At 42.6% G+C, this 18,155-nt stretch overlaps 1 protein-coding gene across 3 annotated transcripts in view; it reads left to right on the top strand.

The window, feature by feature from the left end:
- GAL3ST1 (galactose-3-O-sulfotransferase 1) overlaps positions 1-18,155 on the top strand; it is a 177,600-nt gene that overhangs the window by 107,431 nt on the left and 52,014 nt on the right. Inside the window, exon 1 of one of the 3 annotated variants that reach the window (XM_063913389.1) lies at positions 13,254-13,501. The exons of the other annotated variants lie outside the window; for them this stretch is intronic. Within the exon in view, the coding sequence (XP_063769459.1) occupies positions 13,319-13,501 (183 nt within the window). The 5' untranslated portion in view covers positions 13,254-13,318. Of the gene's footprint in view, positions 1-13,253; positions 13,502-18,155 lie in introns of those variants that run through there. 3 annotated transcript variants of the gene reach the window in all.

The following is an 18,155-nucleotide window of genomic DNA, read 5'->3' as shown; positions in this document are numbered from 1 at the left end:
ATACATTTTCATAATCATTTCTGACACAAAATGTTAACTGCTTAAAAGCTTATATGTTTGTTCAGTCTTTGTTAATACAATTATAATAAAATATTTTGTTTCATCCAGCGCACTTTGTCTGTGGCGACTTCTTCAGGGGTGTCGTTGGGTGTAAGAAAGGAAAAAAGGTATCTTAATACACGAGACATTTGGTAAATAGGTATCTTAATAAACGACACAATTGGAAAAAAAGGTATCTTAATACACAGCATATTTGATAAAGAATCAAGTCCAACAAATCGAAAGATATTACATAGTTTAAAGGATGGTTCACAATTATCAGATTAGAATACATTGTATTGTTTTACCATAAATGACTACCTTAATTGTTATTTAGATAATGTTATCTGTTGAAAGACTCCATAATATTTGTAAAATCATATGCTTACTAGTTTTTAGACAAAAACATTTTCATATTGTGATGACAGGAATGATTGAAATGATTTTCCTTCTTAGATGATGACTTAGTGAATAACACCATAAGCAAGGGTAAATAAGTATACCTAATTAGATAGAAAAGTCCAATTTAATTTATGAACTTGCACATTTTTATAAACATCCTTGAAAACTGATAAATACTTACTAAGAACACATTTAGCGCAATCCTAATTGTGTGTGTGTGTGTGTGTGTGTGTGTGTGTGTGTGTGTGTGTGTGTGTGTGTATGTATATATATATATATATATATATAGATCCAGAGAAGTTGCACTCGCATACTGAACTGTCACAACTGCTGGGGTGCAATAGCCAGAGATCAGTCCCCTCCAGAAGCTGTCTCAAACATAGAAAAAGTGACAGGGAACGCACTCACCAGGCTTCTTCAATAGTGAAAATGAGATTTCTTTAATTCAGCTCACATAGTTTACAGGGTCAGTGTCAACGTTTCGGTCCTCTATGGAACCTTTGTCAAGACCAAAATTTTAGGCTGCCATCTCCCCTGCACACATCCTGCCTGTGGAGCCATAAATACCCTAAGGGACAGCCCACCAATTAATTCCTAGCCGATAGGGAGCTCGTATCTATTATTTGCAGCAAAATACTAGCGTGATGTCCACCAAAAAGCCAAGACCAGTGTGTATAGGTTAATAACTACAAGCAGCAAAAAGAAATGAAAAAGGCAATAATGAAATAACCATACAGAAGATAAATGGAAGCAGTTCCCGGCGGTGGAATGCACGCCACCGCCGTGGAACGCATCACGCTTCCTGTCTCAGAAAGCGCACTTCCGGTTGCGCGTCATCTGAAATAGCACGCGACATCCGGCGTCTCTTAGCAACCAGCCCAGCATGTATCACTAGGTCGCAATGCCTGTTCTGGCGCAGGAGACAGGGGATAGGTGTAGCAGTGGGTAATATTGCAGAATTCCATCATTACAACATGTCAGGGATGACGCTGTCAAGATAACACCTTACCCAGAAAAGTTAGTGAATATACACACTGACACATTCTTGCCTTTTTCATTTCTTTTTGCTGCTTGTAGTTATTAACCTATATACACTGGTCTTGGCTTTTTGGTGGACATCACACTAGTATTTTGCTGCAAATAATAGATACGAGCTCCCTATTGGCTAGGAATTAATTGGTGGGCTGTCCCTTAGGGTATTTATGGCTCCACAGGCAGGATGTGTGCAGGGGAGATGGCAGCCTAAAATTTTGGTCTTGACAAAGGTTCCATAGAGGACCGAAACGTTGACCCTGACCCTGACCCTGTAAACTATGTGAGCTGAATTAAAGAAATCTCATTTTCACTAATGAAGAAGCCTGGTGAGTGCGTTCCTTGTTACTATATATATATATATATATATATATATATATATATATATATGTATAAAAATAAAATATATATACATATATACACAGACCATCTTAGGTGCGGCACCCATAGCCCCAGTAATCACGCAGTCAAGCATATATATTATCAACATATAAATGTTACCATTTTCATCAGGATATACAAATGTGTTCGGTATGTATGACCGGTGGACGGGATGTCACAATACTGAAGCAGGCATCCCAATCTTTACAATCGACAGGGGCAAGGTAAGTATGCTATCCCCTACCCCCTAACCCACCCTTTCCGCAGCCTAACCGTAACCTCCCCCATTAGTGTCTAACCCTAACCTCCCCTTGGTGGTGCATAAAACTAACCCCGCCCCCTCCCTGCAGCCTAACCCTCCCCCCTTAATATGGATAAAAATGTATATATATATAAACACTTTGGGCGCTAAGAAACAGCTCAAATGGATATCTATTCAAATCCAGATCATTTCACATTATCTTGTCATTAATAGAAATATTTCTAATGAAGATTCACTGCAGCAGCAGTCTCAAAAAGCCTCTGTACCAGTCTTTAAAGATGATGCACAAATAAATAGTTGTTATTTATGTTTCTTATTGAAAAGTCATGTGTGCATGATGAAACGCGTCAAGGACTCCACCACAACCTTGTTGCTATCCGGGACCTGCCAACTCCTACACCATTAAAGGCCAGGGCAGCCCGACACAGCTTTATACAGGAGCCACCGTACAGAGTGTCTATGAGCCATGCATATCATCCATCACCCGAGGGTGCTCGCGTAAACTGACAGATTTCTACCGCACGGCAGTATCTGGAATATATGCGGCCTGAGGGAGACTGCACGTTGAGCCCGGCCACAGATTGACTGAACCAGGTAAATATCAGTGGCATATACTGCTGCAGTGAGTATGGAGTAGTGGTGATGTCAATTGTGGAGTGACAAACGTATAAGAGAATTACACCAGCTGTGAATATAATTTAATCCTTCGGTTCCAAGTCACTATAAAGTGGATTAGTCCCATTGATGAATTTTATTGTGGCTAAATATGTGCTTTGCATGAACATGATACTGATGGGATCAGGTTAGGAACCTGGCGGTCGGGATCCTGGTAGTCAAAATACCAATGTCGGAATCCCGACACTGCTCGGAATGCCGGCACCGGGATCCCAAACAAGGGTTTGCTAGGTCTGTGAACAGGAAAACCGTGGAGGGGGTGTTAGGGTTAGGCTGTGGGGGGGTGGTTAGGGTTAGGCTTTGGGAAAGGGAGGGTTATGGTTAGGCTGCAGGGAGGGGAGTTAGGTTTAGGCACCACCGGGGAGGGTTAGGCTGTGGGGGAGGGAGGGTTAGGTTTAGGCTGCGGGAAGGGGGGTTAGGTTTAGGCACCACCGGGGAGGGTTAGCGTCAGGTTGCGGGAGGGGAAGTTTAGGCTGCGGAAAGGGAGGCATTGGGGGAAGGTAAGTATACTTACCTAGACCCTGTCAGGATTCACACCATCAGGATGTCGCGGTCGGTATTCTGACCGCCGGCATATCATACCCAACCTGGTAGTAACAGACGCTTATATTATACTTGCTTAACAACACAGTGGGGCAGATGGATTAAGCCTGAAGAAGTTATAAAGCAGTGATAAGTGTATGGTGATAGCGCACCATTAATGATCAAGAAAGTGTTCATATCGGGGGTCATTCCGAGTTGATTGCTAGCTGCCGTTGTTTGCTGCGTAGCAATCAGTGAAAAAAACAGCTAATCTGCGCATGCGTATGCACCGCAATGCGCACACGTGTCATACGGGTACGAAGTCCATTGTGGTTTTGCACTATTTCTAGCAGCGATTCCAATCGCACAGACGAACGCAAGGAGATTGACAGAAAGAGGGCATTCTGGGTGTGACTGACCATTTTCTGGGAGTGTTTGGAAAAACGCAGACGTGGCCGGGCGTTTTCTGGGCGGGTATCTGACGTCATTACCGTGTCACTCGTCGCAGCAATCATCGCACAGAATAAGTAACTACAAGGCTGGTCTTGTTTTGCACAAAATGTGTTTGCAGGCGCTCTGCTGCACAGGCGTTCACACTCCTCCAAAGCAAAAATACACTCCCCCATGGGCGGCGACTGTGCGTTTGTATGGCTGCTAAAAACTGCTAGCGAACGATCAACTCGGAATGACCCGCATCGTTCAGTGTGTAGGCACCAACGACGGCCCCACGCTTGTTCATCATTGGTGCCGGGTCGCTTATGCATGCAAGCCATTATGGACAATCTCGTCCATATTAGCTTGCACTGCTATGGAGCCGGGTGACGGTGGGAGTGAAGAAACTTCACTCCCCCCGTCACAGCCCCCCCACCGCCGAATCGTCTGGCGGCCAGTCGCTGAATGTGTAGGGCCCTTTAGCGCCTGAAAGTAACATCTGACAAAAAGGTCTAAAAACACTGAAGCAGCAAACTTTGTGAAAACCAATACTTGTGTCATTCTCAAATCACGTCTGTAGACTAGTAAGAAAAGGAACAATAAACATCCATAAATACATGTACGCTGACCCTAAGTTAGCTACATAACAGTAATTCAGCTAAAACTATTTACTACTAGAGATTTATATGCTAATGATAATTGCTAAATAGAACATCCTTAATGTGACTTTTTAATGGAAGGGAATATTAATTGAAACAGTTTAGTACCAGACGATCATTGAGCCCTTTGGGCACAAGTGTGCCCAATCTCATGATCCATCTTGTTTCTTTCACACTGCCAAAGTTTGAGACCCGGATTACCATCTCTCATGGGCCAGTATTTACTCAAAATCCGAATTTGGTCGATTTGTGTTTTTGTTTCTAAGTCCCAATCCGGGAATTCACTAAGCACCAATCTCGGCAGTGTCTGGTCTATTCGTAATGGTTTGAATGACAATGTCCCGAAATACGAATGAATAGACCATCGATCAAACACGGCTGTTATTTCATAGAATACGGGAATTCACTATTCATTCGTATTTGGGTGTTAGTCTCTGAGGGCTCAAATGCGGTCGTATTTTTTTGCGATTCGTTAAAAAAAGCGGCAGAAAAATAGACCTGCTTTTTTCAGTCGTGTTTACATGTGTTGCAAATAAAAAATCACTCACACCTGAATTAGGATGCCTATAAAAGGATGTTAGGCCCATTTCAATACACCTACACTCAGAAATGGCAGCAGGACTGTGGGACAGTGATCTTTTGTGTGCTGTGGGATTCCTCAGACTCAGACATCAGCCTGTAAGTACCCAGGGCCAAGAAACTGAACATGGTCAGCAGGTTGTACAGGTTCCGCGGAGGCTGCGCAGGCCTCGTTTTTTTAGGGGGCGTTTAAACTTGAACGCATTGTCCGATGATAAGGTCATACAGATGTTCCGTCTAAATCGTAACAACATTTTCCGTCTGTATGACCTTGTCAAACTGGGCCTAGACCCTGAGACAGCACGCTCCCGCCCTGTCTCAGGCCTGCACAAACTCCTGGCTGTGTTGCACTTTATGGCTACTGGCAGCTTTCAGGCTGTGTCTGGGGATGTCATAGGAATCTCACAGCCCACATTTTCCAGAATCTTAACACAGGTGATGTATACCTAAAAACCTCTTATGTTTTGTGTTTGTTTTAATTTCTCGGTGGCCAGTTCTGTCCTAAAATCTCAAGTTTATTGTTCTTTAAAATGTTCACACAGGTTTTGGCTGTTTTGCAGCCACACATCGAGGCCTCAATCTGCTTCCCTACCCAGGAGTCTCAGTGGCATGCCGTCAGGGTAGTTTTCTATGAGCTGGCTGGCATGCCCAATGTGCTTGGAGCCATAGATTGCACACACATTCAGCTGAGACCACCTAGGGGCAGGCAGCACATATATACAAACCGCCATTTTGAACACTCCACAAATGTGCAGGTGGTTTGTGATGCAAATCTCAAAATAATGAGTGTTGTTGCTGGTTACCCTGGGGGCTGCCATGACTCCTTCATCCTCAGTCAGTCATCCCTCTTTGATAAGTTTGAGGATGGACAAATGCCAGATGGATGGCTGCTGGGTATGTAATTTGATATGTGTAGGCCTGCGTAGACTTTGCCCAAATACAGGTGCAGATGTATTAACCTGTAGAAGGCATAAGGAAGTGAGAAACCAGTGATCTGTGCAAGGTGTTAAAGGCACCAGCCAATCTGCTCCAATATGTAAATTAACATTTAGGATCAGATTGTCTGCTGCCTTTATTACCTTGCACATATCACTGGTTTTTCACTTCCTTATGCCTTCTACAGGTTAATACATCTGCCCCACAGTGTGTTACTTATGCGTTGCTGTATCTTCACATGAATCACATTACTATATCTGTCTTTTAGGTGATGGAGGATATGGCTGTTTCTCTTGGCTTCTAACTCCATTGTCCCGACCTGATACCCCTGCTGAACACAATTACAATCATGCACATAAGTCCACGCGGAATGTGATAGAAAGATGTTTTGGTGTGCTGAAATCTAGGTTTCGGTGTCTGGATAAGTCTGGTGGCCTTTTGTTGTATAGTCCCTCCAAGGTGACTCAAATTGTGTTCTGCTGCTGCTTTCTTCATAACATGTGTTTGCAACAACATCTGCCACATGTTGAGGAGGAGGAGGAAGAAAGCAGCCAGCAAGCAGAGGAATTAGAGACATCTGGTGATACTTGGAGTACTGATGTAGGGAGGCAGGTTAGGCAACACATCATCAATAGCTATTTCTAAGGTAAGCTTGGTTTGCTTATTTCATTTGTTGTGTCTTCATAAATAGATGTTTTGTTTTTTTGATCAAAAACCATTACTCAGAATGTGTCTGTCTCCTTGACACATACAAACATACCCTCGCTATATGATCAACAAATGTTGCATGTGTATTGTGTGTCTTTTTAATATCAAAACAACAGATTATGAATGCCATGCATTAAGTCTGGATAAGTGTTCGAAATCTTACACTGCTAATTTCTTACAAGCCCACATCATCCATTTATTATTTCACTTTATCATTGTGTGTAATGTCCTAATGCACAGGTTCACAAACTCCGCCCCCAGGACCACACACAGTGCATGTTTTTCTCGTAACCCAGTAGAAGCACAGGTGTATGAATTACTCACAGACATATGTAAAAAGGTTCACAGGTGGAGCTAATTATGTCACTAGTGATTCTGTGAGTAGACCTACAAAACATGCACTGTGTGGGTTCCTGATGGCCGAGTTTGAGAACCTGTGTTCCCAAAAAACACTCCTCAACATATAATATGTTTGCCTTGAGGAATACATGTGTCCCTATGTGTGACGCACCATCATATTTAAGACTCACAAACTTACTGTAATCAGGAATAATTTATTTCCTAATGTTTGATGCTGTAAACTTGATGATGTGTAAGTAAATACACAGTTTGCCACACATATACATTATTATAAACAGTTTTTTTTAAATTGTGTAAAAGTACATATTTGTTTGTTTCAGCATCATGTGTAAAAACATGCTTAATAATTTTTAGCACACACAAACCTGTCCCAACAATACTGACATTCATTTGGACAATGTTTTAAAAACAAAACAAAGGCAACATATTACAAGCTTTTTACGCCACTCAATTGTGTTCATCTTGTAATGTTGTATAGATAAGCTAGCTAAGATATGTATCACTAACATTGTAATTTGGATTATCTGCTGGCAAAGAGAATGATTGGAATCTAGAAAGAGTAATGATTATAAAAAAATCAAGTGGTCAGTTTACTTCCTGCTAAAGACATTCTGCCTGGCTGGCAATTATTGTATCTGCAGGCAAAGAGAATGATTGGAATCTAGAAAGAGTAATGATTAGAAAAAAATCAAGTGGTCACTTTACTTCCTGCTAACATGTATGTGTGGCTCCATCAACATTTTCCTCCTACAATACCCAAAAAAAATGACAAGGAATAAATGTGCGTACTATTTTTTACACTTAATTTGGTGCACTTATAATTAATGATGTTAAAAAAAGGGGCAAGGAGCTAAGTGTGCTATTTTGTAAAGCATCAAAAACACTTGCTAACTTTACTTATCACAAATGTCTAACTTCATTTTGTTATGTTTTTTTTGGTGGCTGCTTGTCCTGCCCTTTGACTTTAGCACTGTCATGTTGGCGTGCTCTGGTGGACCGTCTTGGTGGTGATGAGACTGGCGTGATATCTGGAGTAATCGTACCAGAACTGCTGGTTGTTTGCTGTTGGTGCATGCATCTGAGTGTTTCATTCAGGTTAGTGAGGGTGGCATTGAGTTCACGTGTCGCAGCATTTTGATTGTCTACTATTCTGAATAAACTTTCATTAATCTTTTGACTGTTTTGAAAAATGCTCATATAACTTTGCTGTTGTCTGTGCTGTTCTTCCATTAGTCTGTGCTGTTCTTCCATTAGTCTGTGCTGTTCTTCCATTATGCGCTGTAAGTTGCCCATGACCTGTGTAATGTCTGTACGCATGAGTTCCATGGTATTGCCTATTCTGGTTGTTTGCTCATTTTGTCGACTCAGATTTCTTGAGATTCTTCTGAGGTGAGATGGTAGGCTTGCAAACATTTGTGTCTGCTTACGCAGGCAATCTTCATTAGTGGCCTGCTGTCTAGCCCAAATAGTCCAAAACACCTGATCAGGGCCTTGTGTTCCTGGTGTTGTTGGGCTGTGTTGTGGTGGGGGTGGTGTGCTTTGCTGTGGTGGTGTACTCACAGGTGCTGGGGGGCTCATTCATTGCATTAATGGCTGCATTTCTAAGATGTTTGTCTCCTCCATGTCACTGTGTTAGTGTTGTTGTGGAGGGATGCTGTTCCCAGGACTCGAAGCTGAAATGTTAAACATATCTCCATTAGCTATCCATATGGTTGGGAAATGATAAAAAAACACTACACATGGAACACATGTCATTCACTGTTGCTTTAAACTATTCTGCCTAGCAACATCATCACTCATAGCTTAAATACATACATATGCCTGTTTGTGGCAAATGTGTCTGGTTACTTAATTGTGAAAGCAAACACTTTAGTTTTATTTTAGCTCACACATACTCCAGCATAAAAAAAAAACATTGTAATACATAATGTGTTACCTTATAGCTTTGTTCAAACAAACATAGTAATGTTTTTGTAGATATTTTGCAATGTTACCTTAAGCACACATGAGATTTTTTTAAAAACAAACTTACTTTTTACAAACAAACCAACATGCTTTTTTGTTGCAGCATCTTAGACCCAATGTCATACTGTATGACTCAAGTGGACATACATATCTTTACTGGATGTGGACAAGGCCGTTTAGTTTGGATTCCATTTCAGCTTTTACTTACTGCGGTAAGTATTTTTGTTTTGGATGTGTTTGGACTTAATGCGGTTATGACTGATTATGATTATGTTCTGACATTTTACACTTTTTTTTTCAGTTTGATACTCACAATCAAGATGAGGGGAGTGTGGATGACGTCTTGGAGGTGTGTCCAAAATTTGGAGTTGGGGGACAGAACATACGGACGATAATCTTCGTGGCGGGATAGCCTGCTGTGTTTGTGGCGGGGCAGACGACCTTGCTTTCTTTTCGGCCACAGGTTTCTTGTGGTGATGTCTAACAGAAGAGCCACTTCTGCTGCTCCATACTTCTTTTGATGGACCTTTTAATGAAAGTGCAATTTTGTTATGCCCATTCCTTTACAAGCATACCCTATACTACAATGGACACTTTACCTGCTTCCGCAGCGTCATCATCATCAGATGTGTTAGGATTTACTGTCCGACGAGTAGTACTGCTTTTTTCAGACACTGTATAAATGAGATATATTCATAAATCATGCTATTGTGTATACATCCACCCATTATGCTTATAAACATTTTTTCCTTTAGAAATGCTTGGTTTTTACTTCAAAAAAACATAAGGACCAGAAATACCAAATAAAAAAATAAAAAAAAAACACTATGGCAACATCAAGACAGGCAAACATGTACAGGACACTGACATAGGCAACAAGTTAAAGGAATGGGTTTTTATTTTTTTTTAAAAACACAAATTAATTTTGTATTGTTTTTAAAAATAATACACATGCAATATCTAATTGGCTCTGTGATGTGGCACTCCAAATACACATTACCACTATATGACCACACAAAAAAACAAGCAAAAGTAAAGTTTTCAAAAAATGCAGTATGGTGTCACGGTACAAATAGAAGCAAAAAAAAAAATATTTTTTGAATTTTTTTTTAAAAACATACCATTCTGTTAAGATGACATTACACATGTAAGTGGTTTACAAACCACTTTCCGGTACTCCAACCTCTAACATGACAAGGACTTATTTTAATTCCAAAAAACATGGTTCACTTATATATAAAACATAGTCAAAATTTTTAACGTAAAAAACACCCAAAAGGAAAACATTATTGCAGGACAAATCAGAGACACAACAAGTCCAAACTACACATGCTAAATATCTGTCTGAAAAACACATGACATACAATAAAGTAAGATGTTACATTGCCTTTTAGCTAACACATGACCCAAAACAATATATTTGCAAACACACACTTGAAGATGGGAGTAATATGCAACACAGATTACAAAATACAACTTATAATAAAAAAATTAAATAAAAAATAAAACATGCTCACCATTCTTCCTTGGCCTATCTGAATCCCGGGCATGGGTTGCAGAGACAACTTCAGGAGGTATGACACTCCGCATGGGCTCCTCATACTCCAGATATCTTGCAATATAGGGCTGCCCACCACTGGTTTGCCGAGCCTCCTTGGCCTCCTTGGCCATTTTGGACTTGACACGTCGCTTTATGTCATAGTACCGCTTGCGGCATAGTACCGCTTGCGGCATGTGTCCTCTGTCCGCTTGACCACCCCCTCACTATTGACAGCAGCAACAACTTTCGACCACAACACCGTCTTCCTCCGTGTTGGCACCTTGGCGGACTCAGGGCCAAATAGCTGCCTCTGATACTTCATCAGCTGCACCAATGCCACATTTTCAGCAAAACTAAACTTAACATTCCGCCCAGTCTTAGTAGTGGTGCGTGGGTGCGGAGCACTCTGACTGTCACTGTCACTTGAGGCTGCTGCAGCAACCTCACCCACCTCCTCCACCTCACTAACCTCACTAACACTCACCTCCTCCACCTGACCGACCTCCTACCCCTCACTCACACCCCCCACCTCTGAGTCACACATAATTGTGTGTCTAAACAGTTAACACAGGGAAAAAAAAGACAAACAACACACTCCTCCACTACACAACTCACACACACACACACACACACACACACACACACACACACACACTGACAAGGGACTATAAAGAAAAATAACTTGGACTAAAAATGAGACAAAACCACAAAATACAAGACAACAAGAATGACAAGATGACTTTCAAACACAATACCACACTCAGAAATCGCTATCAACACTCCTCTTCAAACCACAAAATCACCTACCTCCACAGCACAACCTCCCTCCTCCTCACCACTAACTAAACCCACGAGGTGCGGACGGTTTGGGGCGTATTTATATGGTTGCGCACAGACACTCCTACCATCTGAAACACAACCAATCACAAACGGGGATGAAAATCGAAACTGAAAGTGAAAATGCGGCCGCGGGGGAAAAAAACCCTGCCGCGTTTAACTTAGTGAAAAAAACAGCAAATCCAACAAAAACACGTACGCAAACGACAATGACGGCCGTAAATGTGCCAAAAAAAACCGACTGGCATCGACATCGGAAAACGCGAAAACCATAAAGTCGAGTGCTTCGTAACTTTGCGTATATGGATTCAAAAAGTTGCATGAAAATGCACCCGATACAAAACGAGTTTAAACACTACACAAACCGACTCAAACACGAATATTAGTAAATATTGGCCATGGAGTCTGGGACAAAATCTATCATGCTGTATCTAAGTGGTAACAATGTATGCAAAATGACGGGCTACAGCATGAATGGCTGACCTGTGTGCAGTCAACCTCGCTTTAAAACTCCTTTCAGTCTTGCCAATATATGAAAGTCCGCACAGGAATTTTATTTAATAGATCAGATATTTGATAAATATGTGAGATGGTGGCGAATATAATATGTTTTTCCTGAATGTGGATGTTGGAATGTAGAGCCTGTAATTAAAAATGAACAGGAAGTACAATTACATCCATAACACTTACTTTTAGACAAAAAATGGGTTTATTTATTTATTTGATATGTCCGTTTTTACGAGGTGGTCGCGCCTCTGAGAGGTGGTAATCGGGATCTCAAACTTATGCAGTGTGAAACTTGATGGATCATGAGATTGGGCACACTTGTGCCGAGCGTGATGATGTCATCTTAAAGCGGCGCAGGGTGGGTGAGCAGTCCCGTATCCGGAATGGCCACATACACATGGTGATCAGTGGCCGGATGTAATGAATGTAATGATGTAATGAACTCAGACTTTTTTTTAAAAGCGGCAATCATTTACAAGGCATGGTTTTGCATTGTATATGATTGGCACTTTAAAAAAAGTCAGCGTTCGGCCGGGAACCCGCACCTCCGGCCAACTCGTACTTCATTACATCCGGCCCCAGATATTTATACTTGTACGATTTAATATGTTTGTATATTCTGGTGAAAATAGTAAGAGTGAAACGTTAATATTTTATCAGCTTGACTGTGCGTGATTACTGGGGCTATGAGTGACGCATCTAAGATGGTCTGTAGATGTGGGTAGGGGGAGGCAGATACATACGGGGAGTGGGGGCTCAGGGAGCTATAGGGGGGAGACATATGGGGAGTGGGGGCCCAGGAGGAGGTTAGGGTATAATAGGTCGACAATCAAAAGGTCAATATGCACAAGGTCAACTTAGTCAAAATGTTGACACGGCAATGGTCAACACATGAAAAGGTTGACATGAGTTTTTCATGGTTTTTGATACCAAATTTTCCCTTTTAGCACATGGAACTCCAATTAGTCTACAGTGTCCCCTCAGATTCTGCTACCCTCGGCCCATATGCTGTGTCGACCATATGAACTTATAGAACTTTTAACCATGTTGACAATATGCATGTCAACCAGTTGGTGTCGACTTATTGACTTTCGACCTTTCATCCTTATACTGGCTGGGGCAGAGTTCTGCAACTCTGATCATGTTGCCTGGCTTTCCCTGCAGCTGCTCAGCCTCAAGCAGAAAGTGAAAGTAAACACACTTCCTGCCTGTCTAGTGATGGGCAAAGCGAAACATTGCCGTGAGTTGAGACACGCAAGTTAGCTCTCAGTGGAGTGGCTCGACACAGTGTCTCGGCGCATGGCACTTTCTGAGAATGCACTGTGAGCAGACAGTGCAGACTGCAGAGAGTGACTGCCGGGAATGAGTATGTACCCACTGCAGGTTGTGACTCGCGATCCATGATGCACGTTTGCACTGTCTGACTGCAATTGAGCACTCAGCACAGTTGTCCTGGGACTGGAAGTGGGTCGGCTGGCAGCGATGTGCGGTTCATCTAAGAGGGATGACTGCTGTGTCAGCTCACCTATGCAGACTCACCTATGCAGCTCACCTATGCAGTGCCAGCTCACTGAACCCACCCAGAGCCCGAAGGTCAGAATGAGAGAGTTGAGACAGAGACAGAAGGCAGCACTGGTCAGTGCTGCAGTCACAGTGTGCAACAAAGTAAGGTAACTCCCCTGAGTCCCTATCCACCACTATTGAGTATCCCAGAGCCGACCCTAGGCATAGGCAAACTAGGCAAATGCCTAGGGCATTTGGTATGCCTAGAGGCACTAGCAGATTCTGCTGATAAAAATTATATGCGGCATGCCTATATTCTGTGTGTAGCATTTCGTATGCAGATACAGCCAGAGTCGCACACAGTATATAGGCATGCTGCATATCATTTTATTCAGCAAAAGCTGCTTGTGTATCCTAGCCATACAGCAATGCAAATAAGATGCATTTTCATCAGAAAAGGTGCCCGATGTTAGCATCTCCTGCTGCATGGCGCATTAAGGCAAGATTTATGAGGTCACAGCGTTGGTGGCCATGTGAGTGCTGTGTACGGGTGGGTTGGTTGTGCAGTAGTGTTCGGCATATGTGTAAGGGGCATTATGCGTGTCATGTATATAAATGCATTAATAATGTGCAGCAAATGTGTAAGGAGCACTATGCGTGTTATTATGTGTATAAGGGCATTAATAATGTGCGGCATATGTGTAAGGGACATTATGTGTATAAGGGCATTTAATAAAGGTTGGCATAATGTGTAAGGTGCATTATGTTTATAAGGACATTAATAATGTGTGTCATATGTGTAAGGGGCATTACTGTGTGGTATTATGGGGGTCATTCCGAGTTGTTCGCTCTGTATTTTTTTCTCGCAAAGGAGCGATTAGTCGCTAATGCGCATGCGCAATGTCCGCAGTGCGACTGCGCCAAGTAAATTTGCTATGCAGTTAGGTATTTTACTCACGGCATTACGAGGTTTTTTCTTCGTTCTGGTGATCGTAATGTGATTGACAGGAAGTGGGTGTTTCTGGGCGGAAACAGGCCGTTTTATGGGTGTGTGCGAAAAAACGCTACCATTTCTGGGAAAAACGCGGGAGTGGCTGGAGAAACGGAGGAGTGTCTGGGCGAACGCTGGGTGTGTTTGTGACGTCAAACCAGGAACGACAAGCACTGAACTGATCGCAGATGCCGAGTAAGTGTGGAGCTACTCAGAAACTGCTAAGAGGTGTCTATTCGCTATTTTGCTAATCTTTCGTTCGCAATTTTGATAAGCTAAGATTCACTCCCAGTAGGCGGCGGCTTAGCGTGTGCAAAGCTGCTAAAAGCAGCTTGCGAGCGAACAACTCGGAATGACCCCCTATGTGTATAAATGCATTACTAATGTGTGACATTACGCGTATAAGGTGCTCTACTGTGTGGCGTAATGTATAGAAAGGGTACTACTGTGTGGTCTGATGTGAATAAAGAGCAATATGGTGTGGTGTAATGTGAATAAGGAGCAATTCAGTGTGATGTAATTGATGTGGCACTACTGTGAGGAGTAACGTATATAAGGTAAAGTGGTACTACTGTGTGATGTAATGTGAATTAGGGACTCTATCGCATGATAAAATGTGAATAAAGTCGACCTACTGTATGGCCTAATTTGAATTGGGGGTACTAATCTATGGCCATGCCCCTTGCCAGCAAAAACACACTCATTTTTGGGCTGTGCGCCGAATGTGCACACTGTTCCTATTTTAAATATATGGTGTAGGAATGCTAAATAAGGACTGCTATGGGTGAGGAGTGATGGTGCTAGGAAAGGGGTGCAGGTTCAGAGGCGGAACTAGCGGTGGTGCTAGGGGGCACCAGACAAAATCTTACCTAGGGCATCATATTGGTTAGGGCCGGCTCTGGAGTACCCTTTCTCAAAAACTTTATGTGACTCGAATCATTCGAACACCTAAAAGACTCGAGTCAATGTGTCGAGACATTCACTCAGTAGCCATTTCTATGCCTGTTTGAGGCTGAGCAAGGGAGCTCTGGTGTGCTGCAACCTCCTGATGTCTCCCCCTGGTTGACTCGGATTGATGAGATAGTGATCAGTGTCGGAGCCAGATGAAAGAAAAAAATATCTACTGCTGGTCCCAGGCTTGAGATGCCCCTAGGCATTTGCCTATAATGCCTGCACTTAGGGCTGGCTCTGTGTAGGCGCTCATATTAGATTACTTTTAAAATACAAAATCATTCAGCAGCATTAGCTGCATGGAAATACTGTACTTTGAATCTGTGGTTGGTGTTTTTTTAGGGAATAAAAACGCAGTAAACTATAAAGATCTGATAGCTGAATTGCTGAATAAGCACAAAAACTTAGGATGCTCTATGTCGTTGCCATATTTCTTACATGAAGGTCCTGGGTATGACTCGAGGGGTAAGTGGGCGCTAATGCTTTTCCTGTCCCATGGCACCAAAATGTCTAGTACAAGGCTAGGCATCCTGCGGCTCTCCAGCTGCTGTGGAACTACTGTGAGCATATTATTTGCAAATGACATCCGCAGTGGCATGCACAGGTCCCGTCCTGTGCATGCGCCTGCATTTAACGCGGGTGACCAGCAGTACAAATAGAGCCACACTGTGCCTAGGCGCGCCCATCACAGTGTCTGGGGCGCACACGGGCCTCATTCACTAGAATGGGAGTGTCTCTGTGCACTCCCGTGGCAGGGCTAGGCTAAGTAAGGTAAACCAGCTGATTGGTGTAAACTTAATAGCCTGAATGTTACTGATGCAATAATGCACTTGTTAGTAAATAGATAACATTACTTCTCTATGATATATTTCCTGGATGCTGAAGCTTGTTATTGTACTCCTCATGATGCTGAAAAATTTCAGTGCATTACTCGACAACCTAATTACACACCTTCTTCAACTACTGTAATTAGACTGACAGGTACCTTAAGAGTAACATTCTGACATTTCACCTGTGGACATTCTGAGAACATCAACACATTACCTGTCAACATTTTAACAATGTCGTTGGCATAACTGTCAACATAACTGTCAACATTATGAATGTTGACACTTATTGTCAACCTTTTGGCTACATCCCACAATGCAGATGGCAACTAATTACTAATGGTTGCAACGCCTTCAGACTGTTCCGATACTCACCTAGACTCTTGCTCCACTATGCTAATCCTGTAATGTCATTTGGCCCTAATAGTGTCCTGACACTGTCACATTTCATGACACATTGCCTGTTGAAGGTGCTTCCGACTGTCCCAAAACTACACCTGCTGAGTGCTGTCAGAATTGTACTACAGTATAAGGTTGTTTAAATATTGCAGCACTGTAAACCTCAGGTACCCAATGTTTAGGTATGAGTTAGCTAATTATCCCAACTTTATTTTTATTTTCAGAAACCCAATGTCCCACTGGATGTTTAAACCAGTTAGTGGGTACATTATTGTTCTCTTAACCCAGTGGTTTCCAATCTGGGTGCCATGAGTCACTTGCAAGGGGGACATGGGTTTGTGGTAAAGGACCAAATCATGGCCCTCATTCCGAGTTGATCGCTCGCTAGCTGCTTTTAGCAGCAGTGCAAACGCTAGGCCGCCGCCCTCTGGCAGTGTATCTTAGCTTAGCAGAAGTGCGAACGAAAGGTTAGCAGAACTGCTCGTAAAAATTTTCATGCATTTTCTGAGCAGCTCGAAACGTACTCCTTCCTTGCGATCACTTCAGTCTGTTTAGTTCCTGCTTTGACGTCACAAACACAGCCTGCGTTCGGCCAGCCACTCCCCCTTTTCCCCACGCACGCCTGCATTTTCACCTGACACGCCTGCGTTTTTTAGCACACTCACAGAAAACGGTCAGTTACCACCCAGAAACACCCACTTACTGTCAATCACTCACCGATCAACAGAGCGACAGAAAAGCGTCGCTCGACCTTGTGTAAAACTGCATAGTTTTGTGTGAAAGTACTTCGCGCGTGCGTACTGTGGCACGTACGCATGCGCAGAAATGCCGCTTTTTCACCTAATCGCCGCTCTGCGACTGAAAGCAGCTAGCGATCAACTCGGAATGAGGGCCCATATTATTTATAGTCAGTATGATAGGCAAAACCAGTGCTGGTGACTGCCAGTCATGAAATGTGTGAACAAACAGAGCACAACGCTGGGCACCACCACCACATAACAACCTAAGGATGACAGTTATGCACAGTTTACTTCATGTAATAATTTTACTAAATTTCTCAATAAGAAACTTAGAACATAGGGGTGCTGTAAAAATATGCTGATACTCTAGGGTGCCGTGATTCAAGATAGTTTGGGTATCATTGCCTTAACCCCTTGTTTTCTGGTAGTAAAGGGACCTACCCATTCTGTCTCTATTACTTAAAAGGGGAGTGGATTAAACACTTCCCTCATCCCAGGTTAAACTGCAAAGCCCTGTTGACAAATGACTCCACACAGTAGTACAACCGTATTCACATTACACCGCACAGTAGTACCACTTATTGCCAGGGGCAGAGAAAGCTGGGCAAAGGCTGCAGATCGCAGTGCTGCCCTGTGAATACGCCAGCCTGAGCTGGCAAAATTATCAAAGGGCACACTGCGGTATTTTTTTACTTTTTTTTTTTGTACATTCGGCCACATCGCATTTCCCATTATAAATAAGTATGGGGAATGCAATGTGGCTTACTGAAAAAATTACAAATAAAGGGTTTGGAGCAGTTTTTGTATGAAAACTGCTCCAAATGCCCTTTAATACATTCAAGTGATACTAAAATAATGTGTAAAGTGTGTGAAAACACCCTTTTTCACATTTTTGTAAAAATAATGTT

This window comes from Pseudophryne corroboree, chromosome 1, assembly GCF_028390025.1.
Source record: "Pseudophryne corroboree isolate aPseCor3 chromosome 1, aPseCor3.hap2, whole genome shotgun sequence".
Lineage (NCBI taxonomy): Eukaryota > Metazoa > Chordata > Amphibia > Anura > Myobatrachidae > Pseudophryne > Pseudophryne corroboree.
The sequence above is the reverse complement of the archived record's forward strand: the minus strand, read 5'-3'. Positions and strand labels throughout refer to the sequence as shown.